A 22,071-nucleotide genomic window follows, 5' to 3' on the forward strand; every position below is an offset into this window, starting at 1 on the left:
CACTACCGTCAAGTCTGAGACAAACTAATACAGGATATAACCTGAACCAGGCCCTAAACCCCATCATTACTGGCACCCACCAGAGTGAGTGGGTGTAAAAAGGACACTCTCCTTTGGTGACTCTATTGTTAATGCTGGTTATCTGTTACTCACTGGTTGCTGCTCCTTACCGAATGAATTGTGGAAATCCACTATCTTTTTGAAGCTGCTGATGATAACCTCAATGTACTCCCTGTTGGCCCAGTCCTCTCTGCCCCACCCCGCCCCGCTATGTCTGAAGCATAACAATGTCCCCCGAACTGACACCACTTGTAATCACTGCACTGATTGGCTTAGCATCACCCGTCCAAAGTGCCGAATAAACCGAACAATCAGATTGGCCACATCTAACCCAGAAGTGCACGTTAGGCAAAGATTATTGGTCAGCAGGGTGGCAAATTGAGACTGTGGATGAAACGACAGCTTCTATTTATTAAACGTGAAGGAGGGCTCAGACTTTGGAGCAAAAGAAGAATCTGATTGGTTAATTGATTGTAAAACAATTACATCTAGATTTTGATTGGTTTCATTGAAGAAGCAACGGGAAATAGGTTTAAGTTGGGTTCGCGCTATTTTGGCGGACCCCTTAAAATGTTCTCTTACCCCTGGGGGTTGCAGATCCCTGGTTGAAAACCCCTGCTATAAATCATAGAATATTACAGCACAGAAGGAGGCCATTTGGCCGATCGAGCCTGCACCAACATTCCCTCTAAGCTGCGCAGCCCGGGACCGGCTTTTCCCATGTTAAATTTTGCACATGTGTGAAAAGGGGCCACGCACCCAAATAAAATTAGGCGGAACATTGGTCTGCACCGGTTCTTTCGAAGAGCAATCCAGTTAGTCCCACTCCCCAGCTCTTTCTCCATATCCCTGCAATTTTTTCTCCTTGAAGTATTTATCCAATTCCCTTTAGGGGCTATTATTGAATCTGTTTCCACCACCCTATCGAGCAGTGCATTCCGAATCCTAACCAATCGTTTCGTAAAATTTTTTTTTCCTCATGTCGTCTCTGGTTCTTTTGCCAATCACCTTAAATCTGTGCCCCCTCGTTATCGACCTTTCAGCCATTGGAAACAGTTTCTCTTTATTTAATCTATCTAAACCCTTCATGATTTTAAGCACCTCTATCAAATCTCCTCTTAGCTTTCTCTGCTCTGAGGAGAACAACCCCAGCTCCTCCAGTCTATCCACGTAACTGTAATTCCTCATCCCTGGAACCATTCTAGAAAATCTCTTTTGTACATCCTCCGTAAAGTGTGGTGCCCAGAATTGGACACAATACTCCAGCTGGGGTCGAACTAGTGTTTTTTTTCATAGATTTAGCGTAACTTCCTTGCTTTTGTACTCTATGCCTCTATTTATAAAGCCCAGGATCCCATATGCTTTATTAACTGCTTTGTTAACCTGTCCTACCACCTTCAAAGATTTGTGCACAAATATCCCCAGGTCTCTCTGTTCTTGCACCCTCTTTAAAATTGTACCATTTAGCTTGTATTGTCTCCTTATTCTTCCGACCAAAATGTATTGCCTCACACTTTTCTGCATTGAATGTCATCCGTTATATGTCCACCCATTCCACCAGCCTGCCAATGTCCTCTTGAAGTCTATTACTGTCTTCTTCACTGTTTACTGCACTTCCAAGTTTCGTGCCATCTGCAAATTTCGAAATTATGCCCTGTACCCCCAAGTCCAAGTCATTAATATATAGCAAAAACACAGTGGTCCTGGTACTACTACTACTTAGGCAGTCCCCCGAAGTCGAGAATTACTTGCTTCCACTCCAATATTGTGGGTTCTAAGGTGACTAATGAGTCCAATGCGGGACCTACAGACTCTGCCACATGTGGGGCAGGTAGTGGTTGAAGGGACGACTGGGTGGAGTGCTTGATTTGTCATATGCTCCTTCCGCTGTTGGCCTCCGCGTGCTCCCGACGAAGAAACTCAAGGTGTTCGGCGCCTTCTCGAATGCTTCTCCTCCAATTTGAGCAGTCTTGGGCCAGAGATTCCCAAGAGCCGATGAAGATGTTAGATTTTTTTCCAAAGAGGCTTTGAGGAAGTCGTTTAAGTGTTATCTCTGCCCTCCTGGAAATCACTTGCCATGTCTGAGCTCGGAGAACAGTGCTTGTTTCGGGAGTCATGTATCAGGCATGCAGACAATGTGGCCCGTCCATCGGAGCTGATTGAGCATGATCAATGCCTCAATGCTGGGAATGTTGGCCTGAGAGAGAACACTGACATTGGTATGCCTATCCTGCCAATGGATTTGCAGGATTTTGCAGAGGCAGCATTGACGATACTTCTCCAGAGCTTTGAGGTGCCTGCTGTACGTTGTCCATCTTTGAAGCATACAGAAGGGTGGGTATCACTGCACCTCTGTCAATCATGAGCTTGGTGCCAGGTTTGAGGATTGGTCTTCAAACATTCTTTCCCTCAGACAGTCGAAGGCTGCACTGGTACACTGAAGGCTTCCGATTAGGCACTTTACAGCCTTCCGGACTCAATATCGAGTTCAACAATTTCAGATCATAACCTCAGCCCCTATTCCATTTTTATATATTTTTTATCCACACCTTTGTTTTATGCCCTTCCCCCTTTTTTCTCTCCCACATGGCAGCTGTCTCTCATTCTGCCAGCGCATTTCCACACTTCACACCGCATCCATTTAATCTACATCTAGAGCCGTCTTTTGCCGCTCTACTAGTCCTGTCACCATCTCGTGCCGTCTTGAATACCTCTTAATGTCTCTTCACTTCTCTTTTGTTCTTTCACCCCCCATTTCCCAGCCCCCAAACTGGCCTTTTAATCTGTTTCATTTCCTGTGTTTTCTATCAGTCCTGATAAAGGGTTTCGACCTGAAATGTTGACTCTATTTCTCTCTCCACGGATGTTGCCTGGCCTGCTGAGTTTTTCCAGCATTTTCTGTTGTTATTTCGGATTTCCAGCATCCGCAGTATTTTGCTATCGCACTGAAGGTGGTGTTGGATTTCGTCATCAATGTCTGCCCTTGCTGACAGAGGGCTCCCAAGGTATAGAAAATGGTCCACGCTGTCCAAGGTCTAGTCGGGCAGGGGGTGGTGGGGGGGCAGTGTTGTGTGGCGGGGGCAGGTTGGTGAAGAACCTTTGTCTTTCGGATGTTTAATGTAAGGCCCAGTCTCTCGTACGCTTCAGGTGAAGGAGTCAGCGATGGTTTGGAGTTCGGCCTGCAAGTGTGCACAAGCACGAGCGTCGCCTGCATATTATAATTCAATAACAGAGGTTGGGACAATCTTGGTTCTGGACTGAAGGTGACGGAGATTGAACAATTTCCCGTTCATCCTGTCAATTAGCTCCACTCTGGCGGGAAGCTTGTTCGCGATGAGATGAAGTATTGCAGCGAGAAAGTTTGAGAAAATTGTTGGTGCAATAACACAGCCTTGCTTGACCCCGGTCTTCGCTTATATTGGGTCTGTGATGGAACCGTTAGTAAGGATCATGGCTTGCACAACATCGTGGAGTAAACGTAGGATGGTGATGAAATTTTTAAGGACAGCCAAATTTGAGAAGGACACGCCATAATCCCTCTTGGTTGACAGAGTCGAAGGCCTTTGTGAGGTCAAAAAAGGTTGATGCTGTTCCATACATTTTTCTTGGGTTTGTCGCACAGTGAAAATCATGTCCATTGTGCCTCTTAGTGGGCGGAATCCACATTGTGACCCTGGTACTGAACCCTGGGGAACAGCACCATATACCTCCCTCCAGTCTGAAAAACAGCCATTCACCACAACTCTCTGATTTTTCTATCACTTAACCAATTTTTTATCCATGCTACTATGACCCCTTTTATCACTACCACAAACTCCTTCCCCCCCCTCACCACTGCCTGTGCACCCCGCCCCCCCCCCCCCAACAACACCATCAGGCTGCATCAGACAGACTGAAACCTCTGTCTTGCTCAGCCCAAAGCTAGGTTTCAAACACCCTACCAAGACATTTTACTTACAGCTTCATCCACCTCAGCCCATCTTAGTTGCACAGTCGCCAAAACCCTAATCCATGCTTGATTTCTCTAATGCCTTTCTTAGCATCCTGCCAACCTCATAACTCAATAAATTGCAACTCATCCAAAATTCCACTGCCCGCATCCTGTCCTAAACTATGTCCTCGGTGACATTGGTTTTCTGTCACCTGACACAAGGATTTGAAAGTGAATTAATAAGAGAGCTTAGGTAGATGGTGATTCTAATTGGGTTGTAGAAACATCAGGGTTGGTAAGAGAGATGACAAAATTGTCAGAGATGGCCTTGTTGGTGATCAAGGCCATGAGAGATGATCAAGTTTAAAGGGGTAACTGTGCCTCTATAAAGGGTAAGGTTGAGTGAGTATAAGAGCACTGAGAATTCAGTGATGAGCTACAAGAATTTAGGTATCGGTGGAAGTCATCAAGTATAAAAAAATTATTCGGTGTGAAAGCTGAGGGAGGAGATTTTGGTGTTGCATTCGGTGCTAGACCTGTACACAACAAGGATTTTAAGTGCGACAAGAGCAATGAAGAGGTGAAGGTGCTTGAGGGTTGGGGGAGCAGAAAGGAGTCCCAAGTGGAACTATGTAAGAGCTATGCTACCCCCACAATAGTTTGGGTAAGTTAAGTGATGGAATGCTAGATGAGGCACTTTTGGTGAGGGGGAAGCAGTCATCTCCTGTAAGCCAGGTTTCAGTCAGTGCCCGGATGATAGATTCACAATGAGGTCATGGATGACAATGGCCTTGGTTGTGAGGGAGACAACATTCTGGAAGGTGATACGGAGTGGGGCGGTGATTGGTAATTCGCTGACTGAGATGAGGGGACAGTGGAAGAGGTGAACTGGATGGGGAAAACATGAGTGAAGATAAATAAGCTCCAAGGAATGAGCTGAGTGCGTTGGGAGCAGAGTGGGGCAGCTGGGGTTGCTGCTTTGGGGAAGCTGGTGTTGAGTGCTGCCACAATGTGGTAGAGGATATCAGACGAAATGCAGATGCAGGCTTTGAGTTTGTTCAAGGGAACCTTGGGTAGCAACAAGAAAAAAGATAGGCTGAGACATACTGTGAAATGAAGGGTTGAGGCAAGTATGGTGTTGGAGAAAGGTGAATCACAGGAGGAGAGAGCAGAATATGGCCTGGAAAAGGAGAAGTGTAGTTTGGAGCTTGGGTCTGGAATAATGACCAATATTCACATACAAAGGGACATAGAGGGAGATTTTAAATTATTTGGACCAACGTCAAAGTTTTGGCATGGCATAGGTAGAGGCGCATACACAACGATAAACTGTCCCGTACCGCAGGGCATGTCTTGAGGATGAAGCTTCCAGGGAGGAGGCAGTAGTTAAGCTAAGTTGGCTGTGCAATATATTAGAGCTTTTAAATTTTACTCCCTAAGGAAAGTCTCGGTGGTATTTCTCGGCAGGTTGCAAAAGTGGTGCGAGATTCATTTGTGTTTATGGAGAAAATAATGGTCAGCTATGAAACGGTCATTAAGAAGCAAATACCTCATGCTTCAGAAAGTACTGAACTCAAATGGAATCTATCTAAGAGTATGAAAAGAAGTTCGAGTGGAATTAGCAGGTGTGGTGGCATAACATTTTGCAAGCTTGAATACCAATGGTGTTAAGACACCAGATAGCTTCTGTGTTTGCAGTCTTTGCATGCACAATCTTGGGAATTATAGCTCGGTTAGCTTGACATGTTGGTATATTAAAATGTTGTTGATTGCTTTTACACTCGCATGTTTGCTTCTAAATTGCTTTCTTTCTAACAAAGGAAGCAATTTAAGAGCATCTGCAAGAGTAAAACTGATAATTCCAAGCCAACATGGGTGTATAAAAAGCAGAGTTAATTTTTTTTTTACGGCAATTCTTTGAGGATATAACAGAGTAAATTTAGAACAGATACCAGGAAAGCCTTCTTAATACAGAATGATAAATGTTTGCAATCGCTATCAATCAAGATAATAGATAACTTTTTCCACCAGACTATTACCATTTGGCTTTAAAAAGGTACTTCCTCACTTCCCTTCTCATATCTAACTTTTGAATTTTTAACTCCAGTCTCCTGATATTTGAAACCCTCAGTGAATAATTTACCAGGCTGACCAGTTCCCTTCATAGTGTTGACCATTTCAATTACGTCAACTCAAAAATCTTTTTTCCATTAAAATAGCTCTAACTAGCAGAAATTTGTGGAATTATCGATGTTAATTATATCATCTGTATGTGTCAAAAAAATCCCAGATGCTCTACAGGGAGTACCTGATTTATTTTTGATATGGATCAACAGCAGTAAGGAGTAGTGCAGCCCGGCAGCTGAAAAGAAGAGGCAGGCCAGAGGAAAAATGTAGCTCCAGATGGAACGCAGCTTGGGATGAAGCATGAGCCAATGTTCAATAATGGTATGGGGGGACGCGGTAGAGATACTTGAGATCTGGTCTTGCTGGGATCAGCTGTTGTTAATGAATTGCCAGACATGCTTTAAGTTTCACAAAATACAACAAACCGAATATAAATTAAATTCAAAATATACTGTCTGAGCCTAATGTGTTTATAGGGACGTGGTATATGCAGCTTCATTTTTATTAGGCATTATCATCTATAGAAGTGTGCAAAGTGTAGCTTTGCTTGTATGGCCATTTACTGTATTGGCGGTGTACTGTCCTTTTTTAGTTAGCAGTAGCAGAAACAAAAATTCTTGGGCTCCCATTAGGCAATAAATTCCAAAGCAGTGAACCAGATGTATTCAAAATATTACTACAGATGTCATCCACTATAATGGAGCTTCAACTATATTGCCAAAAAATGTAGAAACACAAGTTTCAATTCTGCTAATTCCATGCATTTTCATTATGATTCAAATGTATATAGTGGATTTGTGACTTTCAAACTGTCTTTCCTGCAGTAATGTACAAAATTAAAAAGTACAATATTGTTACAGGTTAAACTGATGACTTTTAAATGCGTGCAGGACATGAAAAAAACAAGAAGGGATTTTCCTATAATTCTGTGGTACAAAATATGTACTCCGTACTTAAGGCAATTTCAAATGGCCCCAAAGTAATTTTGGATGGAAGTGCTTTTCAGTATTTTGTAACTTGTAAAATTCATTTGTGATTACACTGCATTCTCAACATTTTTTCCAGGTGATTGGTATATGCACGCTGAACTTTTATTTCCACTGCTGAAATTTATGATGAATTGCCATTATGAGTCTGACTTCTTTAGGTTTCCATGAATATTTTTTCTTTTGTTACAGAAACTTCTGTTGTGTTTGTTCAGTAAGATTATATTGCCCTATTTCCTTCTTGCTGGATAAATTATATTAAACATTCTGTGATTTCTTTCCAGATCCATGAAAAGCTTCAGCAGTATGAGAGGCAGAGCCCGACACCCATTCTTCAGAATGCAGCCACTTTGGCAGACGACGTAAGTGTCCTTCATCTTTGTAATGAGATCATTGGGTATGAATGCATCCACAGTGTCTGTATGGAATTAATAGTTATGTGAGGTGAAGTCAGATCAGTCACTTTCTTTTTCCAATAGAGCTGTACAACTTTTTATTTTCTTAGGTTTTATTATCTGCTTGTTGAGGTGTTGGGGGGTGGGAGGGCGGGGTGGTGGGGAATATCAGGCTTTTCCCTTGTTTAACTCGAGCTTTGTTTAGTTTGAATAGCATGTTTAATCCTACATGGAGGAGCGGTGAGAACTGTCAAATAACATGATATTTTAGACAGCACAAGAAAAACAGACTAAAGTATAGATCTATTAAAATATACAAAGCAACAGCTTGGGTGAAATGACAGACAGACATAGTGAAACAAGTTAGGCATAAGAAATAGCTACAGTAAAACTTGTGTCGAACTCCTACCTATAATGTTTGGATAGGATTTATTATGGTTTTTCCCTTAGCAAATTGTCCGTGCACCTGAGAATGATTAATATTGTAAGCATTAACTGAGTTTGTGCCCAGTTCCTTGGATTTAACAACTTTATGCTCATGTGTTGCCCACCACTAATGTTGCTATTGTTTAAATGTTGAAGTTTCTTTCAAGTTGCTTTCACGGCATGGGCACTTTTTGGCAGCCAAAGAAAGCATGGATAAATTTGTTCTGTCATTTTGCAGGCTTTCGTTGGTGGGAGAAATATTGAACAATGGGAGATAAGCTTTACCCGAAGCCCAGAGCTTTTGCTGAATGAATATATTTTTTTTGAGTAAGATATTTCTCATGTTGTAGGTCACTGCGTTTCACCTCCTTTATACAAGTTCCATCCTAAACAATCGGTAATAATATTAAACCTGCTTCTGTGGAAGTCTTGTTTATATAGTTCAAAACTCTGCTTTGCGAACAACCCAGTGCTGAAGTACGTTGGTGCACGAACGCAGCATCGCAGAGTGGGAGGATTCGTGCCTTGTGCTGGAACATCACACACACAGTTCTAGATCTTGCCTGGCTATCTGGGGGCGGTGAGGATTCCTGACAGGCAGAGAAAGGAAAACTGGCATTGCTTTTGCGTACATTCTATTGAACTGTTAAAGAGCAGAATTGACAGAGGTCTGGGAATGGGGTTATATTATGTCTACCTGGTCCAGTGGAAGGTGGATCTAACTGTAGTGTATGTGCCTTTAAGAGCCCCAGGTGTGCTGTAATGCCGGTAATTGCCACTCGGGCTATATAAGCCTGTATATTGTGTACATCTGTTAGAACCCCCGCCCCCCCCCCCCCGACTTTGCTTAGTAAATACCTATGAACCAACTCCTGTCTTCAGTGTCTTTATCAACACACGGACACTACAGTGGCAACGAAGTGGAAACGGACTTACCTGCAATTCGGCAGCACCTCAAGGACATCGATTCCTCGGGCGTCCAGAAGACTCAAGGAAGTGAGAGAAGCTGTGTTTTCACCAGCTGGCCAAGCTGGTGGCAGGTACTGTGCTAATCCTTCCTGGGCGTCAGGCTGGGGCTCCAGCGGCTGGCTCTGCAGCTGAGACAGGCAGCGAAATCGGAGGCAAGCAATAACGGACTGGGAGGGAGCACTCGGGAGACGGCCGACGCGGCAAGCAGGTCAGCGTTCAGACCTGGAGAGAAACTCCGGCGGGAACGAGTCTCCGACAGTAAATTAAAAAAAAAAAAAACGGAAACCGCAGTAAACAGCGTTGTCATCGGCAGCAGCGGCGGGAAAGCGCGGGAAGCGCCATATCTTTGCTGCAGAAAAGAAAAAAAAGCGCGGGAAGCACCATATCTTTTCTGAAATGCCTAAGCCTGGCAATATTGATGCTTTTGATAGCGAAATAGAGGATTGGACCACATGCGTGGAAAGAGTAGAGGTATATTGCACTGCAAATGGAATAGAAGATGAAAAAAAAGCTTCAGTACTGCTGAACCTAATGGGCGCAAAGGCATACAGGCTGTTACGAAATTTAATCACTCCAGCCAAACCAAAGGACAAGAATTTTAAAGAAATTGTTGACACCCTGCAGGAGCACTTAAACCCAACACCGCTGCTGATAGCGGAACGATTCAAATTCTTCAAGAGAAATCAACACAAGAATGAAAGTAACGCTGATTACCTAACCGAATTAAGAAAGCTATCAAAGTACTGCCAATTCGGGGCAGGACTAGCAGATTATCTTCGAGACAAATTCGTCTGCGGTCTCTTAAGTGAAGGAACACAAAAAAGGCTGCTTTCTGAAAAAGAATTAACATTGGACAAAGCTTTCAGTATGGCTGTATCATATGAAGCAGCAGCAAGAGGAGCTGCAGAGATACAACAAAAGACACAGGACTTCGGCACCCATGAAATGACACAGGGTTTCGAAAGATGTTATCGCTGCGGCAGATCCACCCATAACCAGAGGGACTGCTGGTTCAAGGACAAAGCATGCAGGCAATGCGGAAAGATTGGACACATTGCACGGGTATGCCGATCTGGACAAAATAAATCCACAGACAGAAAAAAAAAAATCAATAAAGTACAGGAAGGTACAAATGATGACGGACAGTAGCTCCGAAGACCAGAAGAGCGATAACGACTTTGAAAACAAGAGACTAAGCTGTCTCAAATTACATAATGTACTTGCCAAAGATGATTACCAAGCCATTTGGGTTACCCTCACGATAGCAGGGTCCCCAGTTAAAATGGAGCTAGATACAGGATCAGCTCTAACCGTAATAAATCGACGGGATTATGAGAGGCTATTTTCGCATATACCTCTAAAAGACACATCCATTATCTTAAAAAACATATACGGGGCAGAAAGTATACCCCAAAGGAAAAATAAGGGTGCCTGTTGTATACAACGGCAAAGAAATACAAAAGTTGTATTTATACATTCTACAAGATGGTGGTCCACCGTTGTTGGGACGTGAATGGATCAGAAAGATACGTTTAGACTGGCACTCCATTCAGGCACTGACGGTGACCAGTAAGAAAAAAAACAATGATGACATCATACCTGAACGATTAAAAGACATCTTGGCCAACGCCAAAGAAGTGTTTCAAGAGAAACTAGGAACCTTGAAAGGCATCACCACCTCAATAAAAGTGGAAGATGCAGCAATTCCCAAATGTTTTAAGGCAAGACCGGTGCCATACGCAATGCGTCCAGCAGTCGAGGCAGAGCTGGAGAATTTGGAAAAAGCAGGTGTATTATCCAAAATAGATTGGAGCGAGTGGGCAACACCCATCGTTCCAGTCATGAAAAAAGCATTGAATGAAGATAAATCTGAAGAACAGAGGAAAATTCGCATCTGTGGAGACTTCAAGGTGACTGTAAACCCAGTCCTTCACACAGTACAGTATCCTCTTCCGAGGCTGGAAGATATTTTCGCCTCACTATCCGGAGGGAAACGTCTCACCAAAATTGACTTGGCACAGGCATATCTACAGATGGAGGTTGAAGAGGCCTCTTAAAAAGTATCTCACGATAAACACACACAAAGGCCTGTACCAGTACAATCGACTGGTTTTCGGAGTAGCATCAGCTCCAGCTATCTGGCAAAGAGCTATGGAGCAAGTCCTGCAAGGGATTCCGGGGACTCACTGCTACCTAGATGACATCCTTGTAACAGGAGAAAACGACAACGAGCACCTTGCCAATTTGGAGCAGGTGCTCACTAGGCTGAAAGAACGGGGCCTACGAGCAAATCGCCCCAAGTGTGAATTTTTCCAAAATCAGATATCATATTGTGGCCACATAATTAATAATGAAGGGTTGCATAAGTCACCTGAAAAAATTGAAGCGGTCATAAAAGCCCCAGCACCTGAAAATGTTTCACAATTAAGGTCGTTCCTGGGATTAATAAATTACTATCATAAATTTTTACCGAACTTATCAACTCTTCTACACCCTCTTAATGAACTTCTACAAACAGGAGTGATTTGGAAATGGAACGAAGACTGTAAACGTGCCTTCCATAAATGCAAAGACTTAATCACATCTGAAGAAGTTTTGGCTCATTACAACCCATCACTGCCAATCAGACTGGCGTGCGATGCTTCCCCTTACGGCATAGGAGCAGTATTATCCCATAAATTCCCTGATGGCTCAGAACGGCCGATAGCTTTTGCGTCACGCTCATTAAACTCAGCTGAGCGTAACTATGCCCAAATCGACAGGGAAGCACTCAGCCTGGTATGGGGAGTGAAGAAATTCAACCATTACCTATATGGACAAAAATTTACCTTGTTGACTGACCATCAACCCCTCATCTCCATATTCAACCCTAAAAAAGGTGTTCCCATTATGACAGCGCAAAGGCTACAGAGGTGGTCCCTTTTTCTAGGGGCACACCAATACAACATAGAATACAAAGGATCAAAACAGCATGGGAATGCTGACGGTTTATCGCGCCTACCGTTGCCAACGGTAGAAGAGGCACCTACAGTAGACCCAGTAGAGATGTTCCACTCTACCATAGTGGAATGTCTACCAGTAACAAATTCTGCCATTGAAAGGGAGACGAGAAATGACCCGACTCTCTCACGGGTCTACGATTTAACAGTGAAGGGATGGCCAGCACATGGCGAACCACTGTTGCCAGCATTCTCGCAAAGAAGAGAACAGCTGTCAGTGTGCCGAGGAACCTTGATGTGTGGATCCAGAGTGGTAATTCCACCCAAACTCCAGGATAAAGTGCTAAAGGAGCTTCACGAGGGGCATCTGGGTGGAGTGAAAATGAAGAACCTAGCTAGGGCGTTTGTATGGTGGCCAGGTATCGATGGAGACATCGAAGACATGACCAAGAGCTGCCTAGGATGCCAGAAGGTCCAAAACGCTCCACCCCAAGCCCCTCTACATCCATGGGAGTGGCCCTCATCTCCCTGGCAAAGGGTGCACATCGACTTTGCTGGTCCATTTATGGACTCAATGTTCTTAATCGCGGTTGATGCACACTCCAAATGGCCGGAGGTAATAAAGATGTCCTCCACCACCACGGAAAAAACCATCACAGTATTAAGGACCATATTTGCCAGGAATGGGCTGCCGGAACAATTATGTTCTGATAATGGACCGCAATTTGTGTCCGAAGAATTCAGAAAGTTCTTAAAAAACAATGGGGTTAAGCACTACACGTCCGCCCCATACCATCCCGCCACCAATGGATTGGCTGAAAGGTTTGTCCAGACCTTCAAGAAGGCCATAAAGGCCATGGGTAATGAAGACATAAAACTTCAGCACAAGGTGGATAACTTCTTATTCGCATACAGGAATGCAACACATATGGTTACCAACCAAACTCCCGCCATGATGTTCTTCAATAGAAACCTAAGATGCCGGCTGGATTTAGTCAAGCCCAACATCAGAAGGGACGTGGAGAACCGGCAGTTTCAAGGCATGAATGAAAGGCCAACTAGAACCTTCCAGATAGGTCAACAAGTTTTGGCCCGGGACTACCGTACCGAGAAATGGCAGCCTGGAACTATCTGCACACGACTAGGACCACTGATGTATACCGTGGACATCGGAGAAAGCATAATAAGGCGCCATGCTGACCAAATCATAAAGTCATCCGAAAAGGGACAACCTACACCACAACTCTATACATCTAACGATGAAGTAGAGATACCCATATCTACCTCCGATCCGGTGATACTGGAACCCGATGAACCCGACCGTGGCATTCAAGCCGAATCAGCCTTGCCAGAAGAACCTACTACACCACCAGAAACTACTACACCCCCGAGGCATTATCCGGACCGAGTCAGGAAGCCTCCTGAGAGACTGATTTATAATTAATTAACTACAGCAATGTATATTATTTTTCTTATAACATGTAATTAATAATTACTTAAAATATGATGTACTGGTTAGCTAAAAGGGGAGGAATTGTAGTGTATGTGCCTTTAAGAGCCCAGGTGTGCAGTAATGCCGGTAATTGCCACTCGGGCTATATAAGCCTGTATATTGTGTATATCCGTTAGAAACTGATAGAATTTGGCTCATCATGTTTAAGTCACACTTTTTGCCAGTGAGTTAATGGCATTGCTGGAAAATGTTGAACAAGTCTGTGGCCCAAAACCCCTTACTTATTGGTGAAGGATGGGTTGTGGCCTACAGAAGGCAACAAATGAGAATCTGTAAATTTAAAACATAGGATATACAGCACAGAGACAGGCCATTCGGCTCAACCAGTCTATGCCGGTGTTTATGCTCCACTCAAGCCTCCTCCCGTCTTTTCTCATCTAACCCAATCCGCATAACCCTCTATTCCCTTCTCCCTCATATGTGTAATACCCACTGGAAATGTTATGTACGCTAAGTATGGTTATCAATCTTTAACTTAGACACTGTATTATCATTGTTATAAATCCCTGGGTTAAAGTTGCCCATGTGAAGGTACGGCAAGAACTTTTAAGGACACAATGTGACTAAGAGCAGACTTTCCATAATTCTGCACCAGTGTCAACTGTTGCAGACAGTGAGGCTGCGCAGTCTCCAAGCAGAAACCCCAGGAGGAAGGGGTGGAGTCGGGGTTTTCGAGCGGGAAAAAGGAGCGACTGGAAAAAAAGAGGGCAGGAGCTCTGAAAAGAGGGCTCAGGAGGCAAATGGCTGCCGCATCCCGTCCCGGGTTTCCAAACTCGGCCACCGCCCTTCGTATTAGTAGCTCTGCATCCAGAACTCAAAGTGGGATTCAGTGATCGTGAAGAGAATTCAACGAAGGGGTTCGGAGTCGTAAGTCTTGCAGACATTATACATACCATGAGCTCCAACTTAAGCGCGCCAACGAAAGAGTGCACTCGAATTTGGACACAGGGACAGATTCTCCTTTGAATCCATGCAAATGGAGAATGTATGTTTATTATGTCTAGATTCATTCTAATGTATGCAAATGTCTAATTTAGTTCATTGACCTGTAATCATCTTATACTGTCTGACCTTAAAACTATAAAGTAAGATAATTAGAATTAAGCCATTGTAGTAGTGATCTCCTTACTGGACTATAGAATACTGTCTACAACAGAGACCACATCTCTCATATATCTAGAGAACCGTGAAGGGGTTACATATGCTTATCTAACCGCCCCTTAAATGCATCTATACTATTCGCTTCAACCACTCCCTGTGGTAGCAAGTTCCACATTTTCACCACTCTCTGGGTAAAGAAGTTTCTTCTGAATTCCCTATTTGATTTCTTGGTAACTATCTTACATTGATGGCCTCTAGTTTTGCTCTTCCCCACAAATGGAAACACACTCTCTGTATCTACACTATCAAAACTTTTCATAATTTGAAAAACCTCTATTAGGTCACCCTTCAGCCTTTTCTTTTCAAGAGAAAAAAGACCCAACCTTTTCATCCTTTCCTGATAGGTGTACCCTCGCATTTCTGGTATCATCCTTGTAAATCTTCTCTGCAACCTCTGCAGTGCCTCTATATCCTTTTTATAATATGGCGACCAGAATTGCACACAGTACTCCAAGTGTGGTCTAACCAAGGTTCGATACAAGTTTAGTATAACTTCACTACTGTTCAATTCAATCCATCTAGAAATAAACCCTAGTGCTTGTTTTTTTTTTTTATGGCCTTGTTCACCCGTGTCGCTGCTTTTAGTGAATTTGTACTCCTAGATCCCTTTGCTCTTCTTCCTGATTTACATTCTTTCCAAATAATGTGTGACCTCCCTATTTTTCTTAACAAAATGTAGTACCTCACATTTATGTGTTGAATTTTATTTGCCAATTATATGCCCATTCTGCAAGTTTATTAATGTTGTCTTGTAATTTGTTGCAGTCCTCCTCAGTATTGGCTATGCCCCTCAATTTGGTGTTGTCCGCAAATATAGAAAATGTGTTTTTGATTCCAAAGTTTACATTGTTAATATAAATTGTGAACAACTGTGTTCCCAGCACCGATCCTTCTGGAACATGACTTCCCTCCTTCTGCCACTCTGAATAGCTACCCTTTACCCCTACTCTCTGCTTTCTGTCTTGAAGCCATCTAGCTGTCCATTCTGCTACTTATCCCCTGACTCCACATTCCCTGACCTTACTCATTAGTCTATTATGTGGTAACTTATCGAAGGCCTTTTGAAAATCTAGATACATTACATTTACTGCATCACCCTTGTCTACCCTCTCGGTTACCTCTTCAAAAAAATTCAATTAGGTTGGTCAAGCAAGACTTCCCCTTTTGAAATCCATGCTAACTTTATTATTATACTTTTAATTTCTAGATGTTCTATTTTCTCCTTTAGTAGGGATTCTATTATTTTTCCTACCACCGATGTTAAGCTGACTGGCCTATAGTTCCCTGGACATGTTCTATCTCCCTTCTTAAATATAGGTATTACGTTAGCTATCCGCCAGTCCTCCGACACTACACCTTTTTCAAACGAATTACTAAATATAATGCCTCTGCTATTTTTTCCCTAGATTCTTTTAAAATGCACGGATGTAATCATTCAGGACCAGGGGTTTTATCCTCTGAGTTTCAATAGTTTATTTATCCTCATTTTATTTGCTGATCGATTCCCGGCCACCACACATAAGCCCCAGCAAGGCTTTTCATTTTCACCCCTCCCAGATGACTTTCGTGAAGCTCATTGAGCACTCTCTCCCTTAACTTGGGTGGAATTACCACTCGGGATCCACACATCAAGGTCCCCTGGCATACTGACAGCTGTTCTCTTCTGGATGAGAATGCTGGCAACAGTGAGTCGCCATGTGCTGGCCATCTCTTCACCGTCAAATCATATACCCGAGACAGTGTCGGGTCATTTCGGGTCTCCTCCTCTATACCAGCGTTAGTTACTGGCAAGCATTCAATTATAGTCGAATGAAATATTTCGACAGGATCCACTGCTGGTGCTTCCTCCACAGTAGGCAGTGGCAGGCGTGATAGCCCATCAGCGTTTCCATGCTGTTTCGTGCCTTTATACTCGATTTCATATTGGTGCGCCCCTAGAAAAAGGGACCATCTTTGTAGCCGTTGCGCAGTCATCACCGGAACGCCCTTCTTTGGATTAAAGATGGAGACAAGTGGTTGGTGGTCAGTCAGCAAGGTGAACTTCTGCCCGTGCAGATAGTGATTGAACTTTTTCAGTCCCCACACTCGGCTGAGGGCCTCCCTGTCAACCTGGGCGCAGTTACGCTCGGCTTAGGTTAGTGACCGAGACGCAAAGGCTACTGGCCTCTCCGAGCCGTCCGGGAATTTGTGCGACAGCACCGCTCCAATGCCATAGGGTGATGCATCACACGCCAACCGAATTGGTAGTGCTGGGTTGAAATGAGCCAACACCTCTTTTGATGTGATCAATGCTTTGCTCTTGAAAGCTCGTTTACATTCGTCACTCCACTTCCATGGTACCCCCGTTTGCAGTAGGGTGTTCAGTGGGTGTAGTATGGTAGACAAATTCGACAAGAACTTATGGTAGTAGTTCACCAGCCCGAGGAACGACCTCAGTTGTGACACATTTTCCGGTGCTGGAGCCTTGACTACTGCCTCAATCTTTCCAGGGGACTTATGTAACCCCTCTTTATGAATAACGTGGCCACAATACGAGATTTGCTTCTGGAAAAACTCGCATTTGTGGCGATTAGCTCGGAGCCCATATTCCTTCAATCTAGTGAGCACCTGCTCCAGGTTGGCGAGGTGATCATTGTCATTTTCGCCCATGACCAGGATGTCGTCCAAATAACACTCGGTCCCTGGAATCCCTTGCAGGACTTGTTCCATTGCCCTTTGCCAAATAGCGGGAGCTGATGCTACCCCGAACACCAGCTGGTTGTATTGGTAGAGACCTTTATGAGTGTTGATCGTGAGGTACTGTTTCGAGGCTTCTTCTACCTCCATTTGCAGGTACGCCTGGGCCAGATCAATCTTAGTGAAGCGTTTCCCTCCAAATAGCGAGGCGAAAATATCTTCAATCTGCGGAAGCGGATATTGTACAGTGTGAAGGACTGGGTTCACTGTCACCTTAAAGTCCCCACAGATGCGAACCTTCTTTGGTTCCCCAGGCGTATTACTCAACGACCTCTTCATTACAGGAACGATGGGTGTAGCCCACTCGCTCCAGTCCACTTTGGACAGTACTCCTGAACGTTCCAAACCTTCCAGCTCTGCTTCGACGGCTGGGCGGATCGCATAAGGTACCGGTCTGGCCTTAAAAAAAAAAAAAACTTTGGCCTTGCATTTTCCTCTATTTTGATCGTCGCTGTTATGCCTTTTAGTGTTCCGAGTCCCTGCTGGAACACTTGTGCGTCAGTTAGCATTTTGACAGTCGTCCAGGTGTGACGTTGTCACCCTTTTTAGCATCTACAGTCAGTGCTTGTATGGAATGCCAATCTAGCTGTATCTTCCGGATCCATTCACGTCCTAGTAGTGGTGGTCCTCCATCTGGCAATACATATAGGTCCATTTTTGGTGTTTCCTTGCCGTTATATATAACGTTCACCCTTATTTTTCCTTTGGGGTAGACTTTTTGCCCCCTGTACGTCTTCAAGACAATCTTTGTATCTCTCAAGGGTATATGTGAGAATAGCCGCTTGTAGTCCCTTCGGTTTATGACTTCGGCTGATCTTGTGTCCAATTCCATTTTCACTTGGACTCCTGCTGTCTTGAGCGTGACCCAGATAGTTTGGTGATCCTCCGTTTTGATCACATTATGTAGTTTCAGACAACCCAGCTCCTTGCTTCCGGAGTCTGTATCACTCTTCTGTTCATCTGAACTACTCTCCGTCACCTTCTGTACCTTCTTGTACTTCTCCTGTGGAGATTTCTTGCTGCTGGTTTTCTTTCCCGACCTGCACACTCTTGCTATGTGTCCTACTTTTCCACACTGTCTGCACACTTTGTCCTTGAACCAGCAATCATTATGGTCGTGTGTTGTTCTGCCGCAGCGATAGCACTTCACTGTTCCGCATGACATTTCATTTGTGCCCTATTCTTGCGGTCTCCGTTGTATCTCTGCAGCGCCCCGTGCTGCTGCTTCGTGTGATACTGCAATGCTGAAAGCCTTGTCCAGTGTAAGATCCTTTTCTGATAGAAGCCATTTCTGGGTTCCTTCACTTTGAAGCCCACACACAAACTTGTCCCTTAAAGTATCTGCTAGTCCCGTTCCAAACTGGCAGTGTTTCGATAGCTTGCGCAGTTCCGTTAAATACTCAGCATTACTTTCATCTTTATGCTGGTTCCTTTTGTGAAACTTAAATCTTTCTGCTATCAGCAGCGGGTGTGGGGTTTAAGTGGTCCTGTAGGATTGACACTATGTTTTCAAAATCCTTTTCTACTGGCTTCTCTGGGGTTACTAGGTTTCGTAGTAAGCCATACGTTTTTGCACCCATTGAATTCAACAATACCAGCGCTTTCTTGTCATCTGGCACTTCATTCGCCTTGCAGTATACTTCTATGCGTTCGACATATGTCGTCCAATCTTCGACTTCATTGTCGAACGCTGTGATACTGCCACTCTTCAGCATTTTTGGGTGTGGTTAGACTGGCTTAAAATGGCATCTCCCGCGCTGCTGCCAACGCCGCTCTCGGCGGTCCTCGTGGCAAATGGCGATGCCCTGTGGGTTTCGTGCGCTGCTCCTGCGCTGCTGCCAACGCCGCTCTCTGCGGTCCTCGTGGCAATGGCAGCGCCTCGCGATTTCCTGCGCGCCTCTTTCCCCCGTTGACGCTGCTCAGCCCTTGACCACCGGCTGCGCTCTGTTCTCTCTCGCCTCTCTCCCCCGTTGACGCCGCTCGGTCCTGAACACCGGCTGCGCCCTGTGCACTCTGCCCTCTCTCCCCCGTCGACGCTGCTTGGCCTTTTTCTGTGCCGCTCGGTCGGGCTCTAGCCCGTCGCTGTCCGGGAAGGGTCTGCGCAGTACCTGTTGCCAGCCCGTTTCGCTGGACCACCGTGACTGGAAAGTCAAGCCTGGCTCTCGACAGCCTCCCCTGCGATGCTCAAACCTCCGCTGGATGACTGGGCGGTTGCCCGTGGTCGACGCCCGTGCTTCTGGACTCAACCTTCTTCCACTGTTCTCCAGGAGGGAATCCCTGGGAGGTGATGCAGAGTTGCAGGTAGGTTCGAACTTGCTCGTCGCCACTGTTACGTCCGTGTAATAATAAGAAAAGGACTGCAGAGAACGGTACAACAGGTGTTTACTCAACGTGGTTCAAACTGCAACTGAAACAACAGATTACTGCTCAGCATTATATACAGGTGTGGTCACTGCCGGTACTACAATATACATGAGCTGCAGAAAGTAGTCCCCCCCCCCCCCTTTAAAGTTACATACATTACAGACATGAACCACGACAACTGGATTTACCTCCTCCCTTTCCAAATTCCTCTCCAGCCGCCGTAAGATAACCCTTACCCTGGCACCGAGTAGGCAACATACCCTTCGGAATTCCTGTTATCAGCTGCAGAGGACGCTATCTACCCCCCAAATAATAGAATCCCCTATCACTACCACATTTCTATTCTGTTCTTGCCCCCCCGCAACCCCCTGGATAGCCTTCTGAGCCACGGTGTAGTGAGTACATTGTAGCTGTTGGACAGGACCAGTTTTCTGTTAAGAATAGAAAATTATAAAGAAAAATGTCGTCTGTAATGCAACAGAGGAAATTTGATTTTATACCATTTTGGTTATTTTAATTACTAAACTAAGCGCACAATTGTTCATTACTGGCTGAAACCGTTTGAGACCCTGGCATTGTTTTTAAAACCAATTCCATTTGTGACTATTGTATGCTGCTGATTGTAATTGTGTGATCCCTCAGTAATGTTTTTGTTGTTTGAAATCCTTGACTGCATTTTTTCGTCAGCATCTAAACTAATCTATATCTTACAATGACTTTTTTTCATTAATGAGGCTTCTGTAGTTCCACAATGAGATCCGTAGCAAGTCAATTAATTTAATCTGCTGCCATATAACAGCTTGCAAAATGTAGAAGAGTCAATGCATGGACTTTACTTGCAGGTAAAATAGGTTCAGCAGCTGCCAAGCTGCAGAGCAATTTAAAAACTGATCAAGCATGTCAGAATCTGCAGATTTTGGCTTTGACCAATGATTTTTGTTTGCAGAGTTGCTAGCAAATTGCTGGTCTGCTCCTGTTAATTAATTGTTACACAGTCAGCATGTTGCATATGGATACACTAAGGGAATGGCAGCTACTTGTTGCTCCTCTGCAAGTTATCAATCATTCTCGGGTTTCCACAATTTATCCCAGTCCATGTTGCAATTTTTTTGGTTTCCCACCAAGAGATGTAGAATACAATTTATAACTGCTGATCAACAAACTTGTGAGTGGGTAAGGATCTGTGCCACAAACTGGGCATAATTCATAATGTACAGATTCTCTAACTATTGTATTTTTGCCTTCCATGAGGTAATTCAAATAACATGTAAATAACATTTTAAAATCTAAGTTATATTGGGCCAGAAATTCCGTTCGCAGGCGGAGGGCTGCGATCTTGAAAAATCTGCACCTGGACCGGAGGGCTCCCAGGAGGCGCAGAGTTCCGTTGCTGGGCCTCTCCAAACTGCCGGTGTGCAGGGCCCACGTATCCCAGAGGCGCAGGCGGTTTGCAGCGTCCCTGGGATCACATGGGCCATGGGGAGCCAATCAGAGAAGGGAATCTCCCTTCATACATTTGACAGGAAGACCTGTCAAATATATGAATGGAAATCACCCCCAAAACATAGTAAAACTTTAAATAATTTTTTTTTTAATCACATTTTTAAAATGACTTTATAAATTGCATAAATTAAGTATTAAACAAAAATTTTATTTTTTGAAAAAAATAATTAAAGTTTTTAATGGGGCTAAAAATAAACTTACCTTTCTTTAAAGTATTTTTCAATGATAAATCAGTGGAAACTTTTCTTTTTACTTTTTTCAACTCTTATCCTGGTAAAAGCCGGCCTTATGCCTGCTTTTCCAGGTGCAAGAATTGTAAGTGTTTTCTGCGGGCAGAGGGTCTCCAAAAAACGGAACTCTTTCCCCGCCCCCCCCCCCCCGCCTGCCCCGCAGAGGCGCTGCTCCAAGGCAGCCGGAGGATCTGTCGCGACCTTTCTTGGCAGATCGGAAATGCCGGTTTCCAGCGCATGCGCAGTTCATGCCTGAAACCGGCATTTCCATTGGCCCTACGGGTGAGTACACAGCGTGTACACACCCATAGGGAATGGAATTTCTGCTCCATTAATTTGCAGAATGCAGGCTGTTCTTGTAAAGCTGCTACTCCCCCGCAACCATGATGCCACTTTTCTCCATTGTGGCGTCACCTTCGTGCAATATGAAAATATTTAACGGACTAATATTGTGCACTGGTCCTGACCAACAGGTACGAAGTACTCGCTACATATGAGGACAAGAGAAAGACTGCAGGGAGGACAGCCACAATGCAGACCAAGGCACCATGGCTCAGAAGGCTGTCCAAGGGGTGGGGGGAAGAGCAGAATAGAAATGTGGTCATGATTGGGGACTATTATTAGGGGGATGGATACTGTCCTCTGCAGCCAAGAACGAGAATCCCGAAGGGTGTGTTGCCAGGGTAAGGGATATCTCACGGCGGCTGGAGAGGAACTTGGAAAGGGAGGGG

At 44.4% G+C, this 22,071-nt stretch overlaps 1 protein-coding gene across 5 annotated transcripts in view; it reads left to right on the forward strand.

Moving 5' to 3' along the window:
• The window catches only part of mpp7a (MAGUK p55 scaffold protein 7a), a 550,968-nt gene that overhangs the window by 325,265 nt on the left and 203,632 nt on the right, over positions 1–22,071 (forward strand). For all 5 annotated transcript variants that reach the window (XM_085987688.1, XM_085987686.1, XM_085987689.1 and 2 more), the window contains one exon: positions 7,389–7,466. In XM_085987688.1, the coding sequence (XP_085843814.1) occupies positions 7,389–7,466 (78 nt within the window). The remainder of the gene's footprint in view (positions 1–7,388; positions 7,467–22,071) is intronic.

The sequence above is a fragment of the Somniosus microcephalus genome, chromosome 5 (genome assembly GCF_052327205.1).
Source record: "Somniosus microcephalus isolate GS21.2 chromosome 5, FLI_Smic_1.0, whole genome shotgun sequence".
In the NCBI taxonomy this organism is placed as follows: Eukaryota; Metazoa; Chordata; class Chondrichthyes; order Squaliformes; family Somniosidae; genus Somniosus; species Somniosus microcephalus.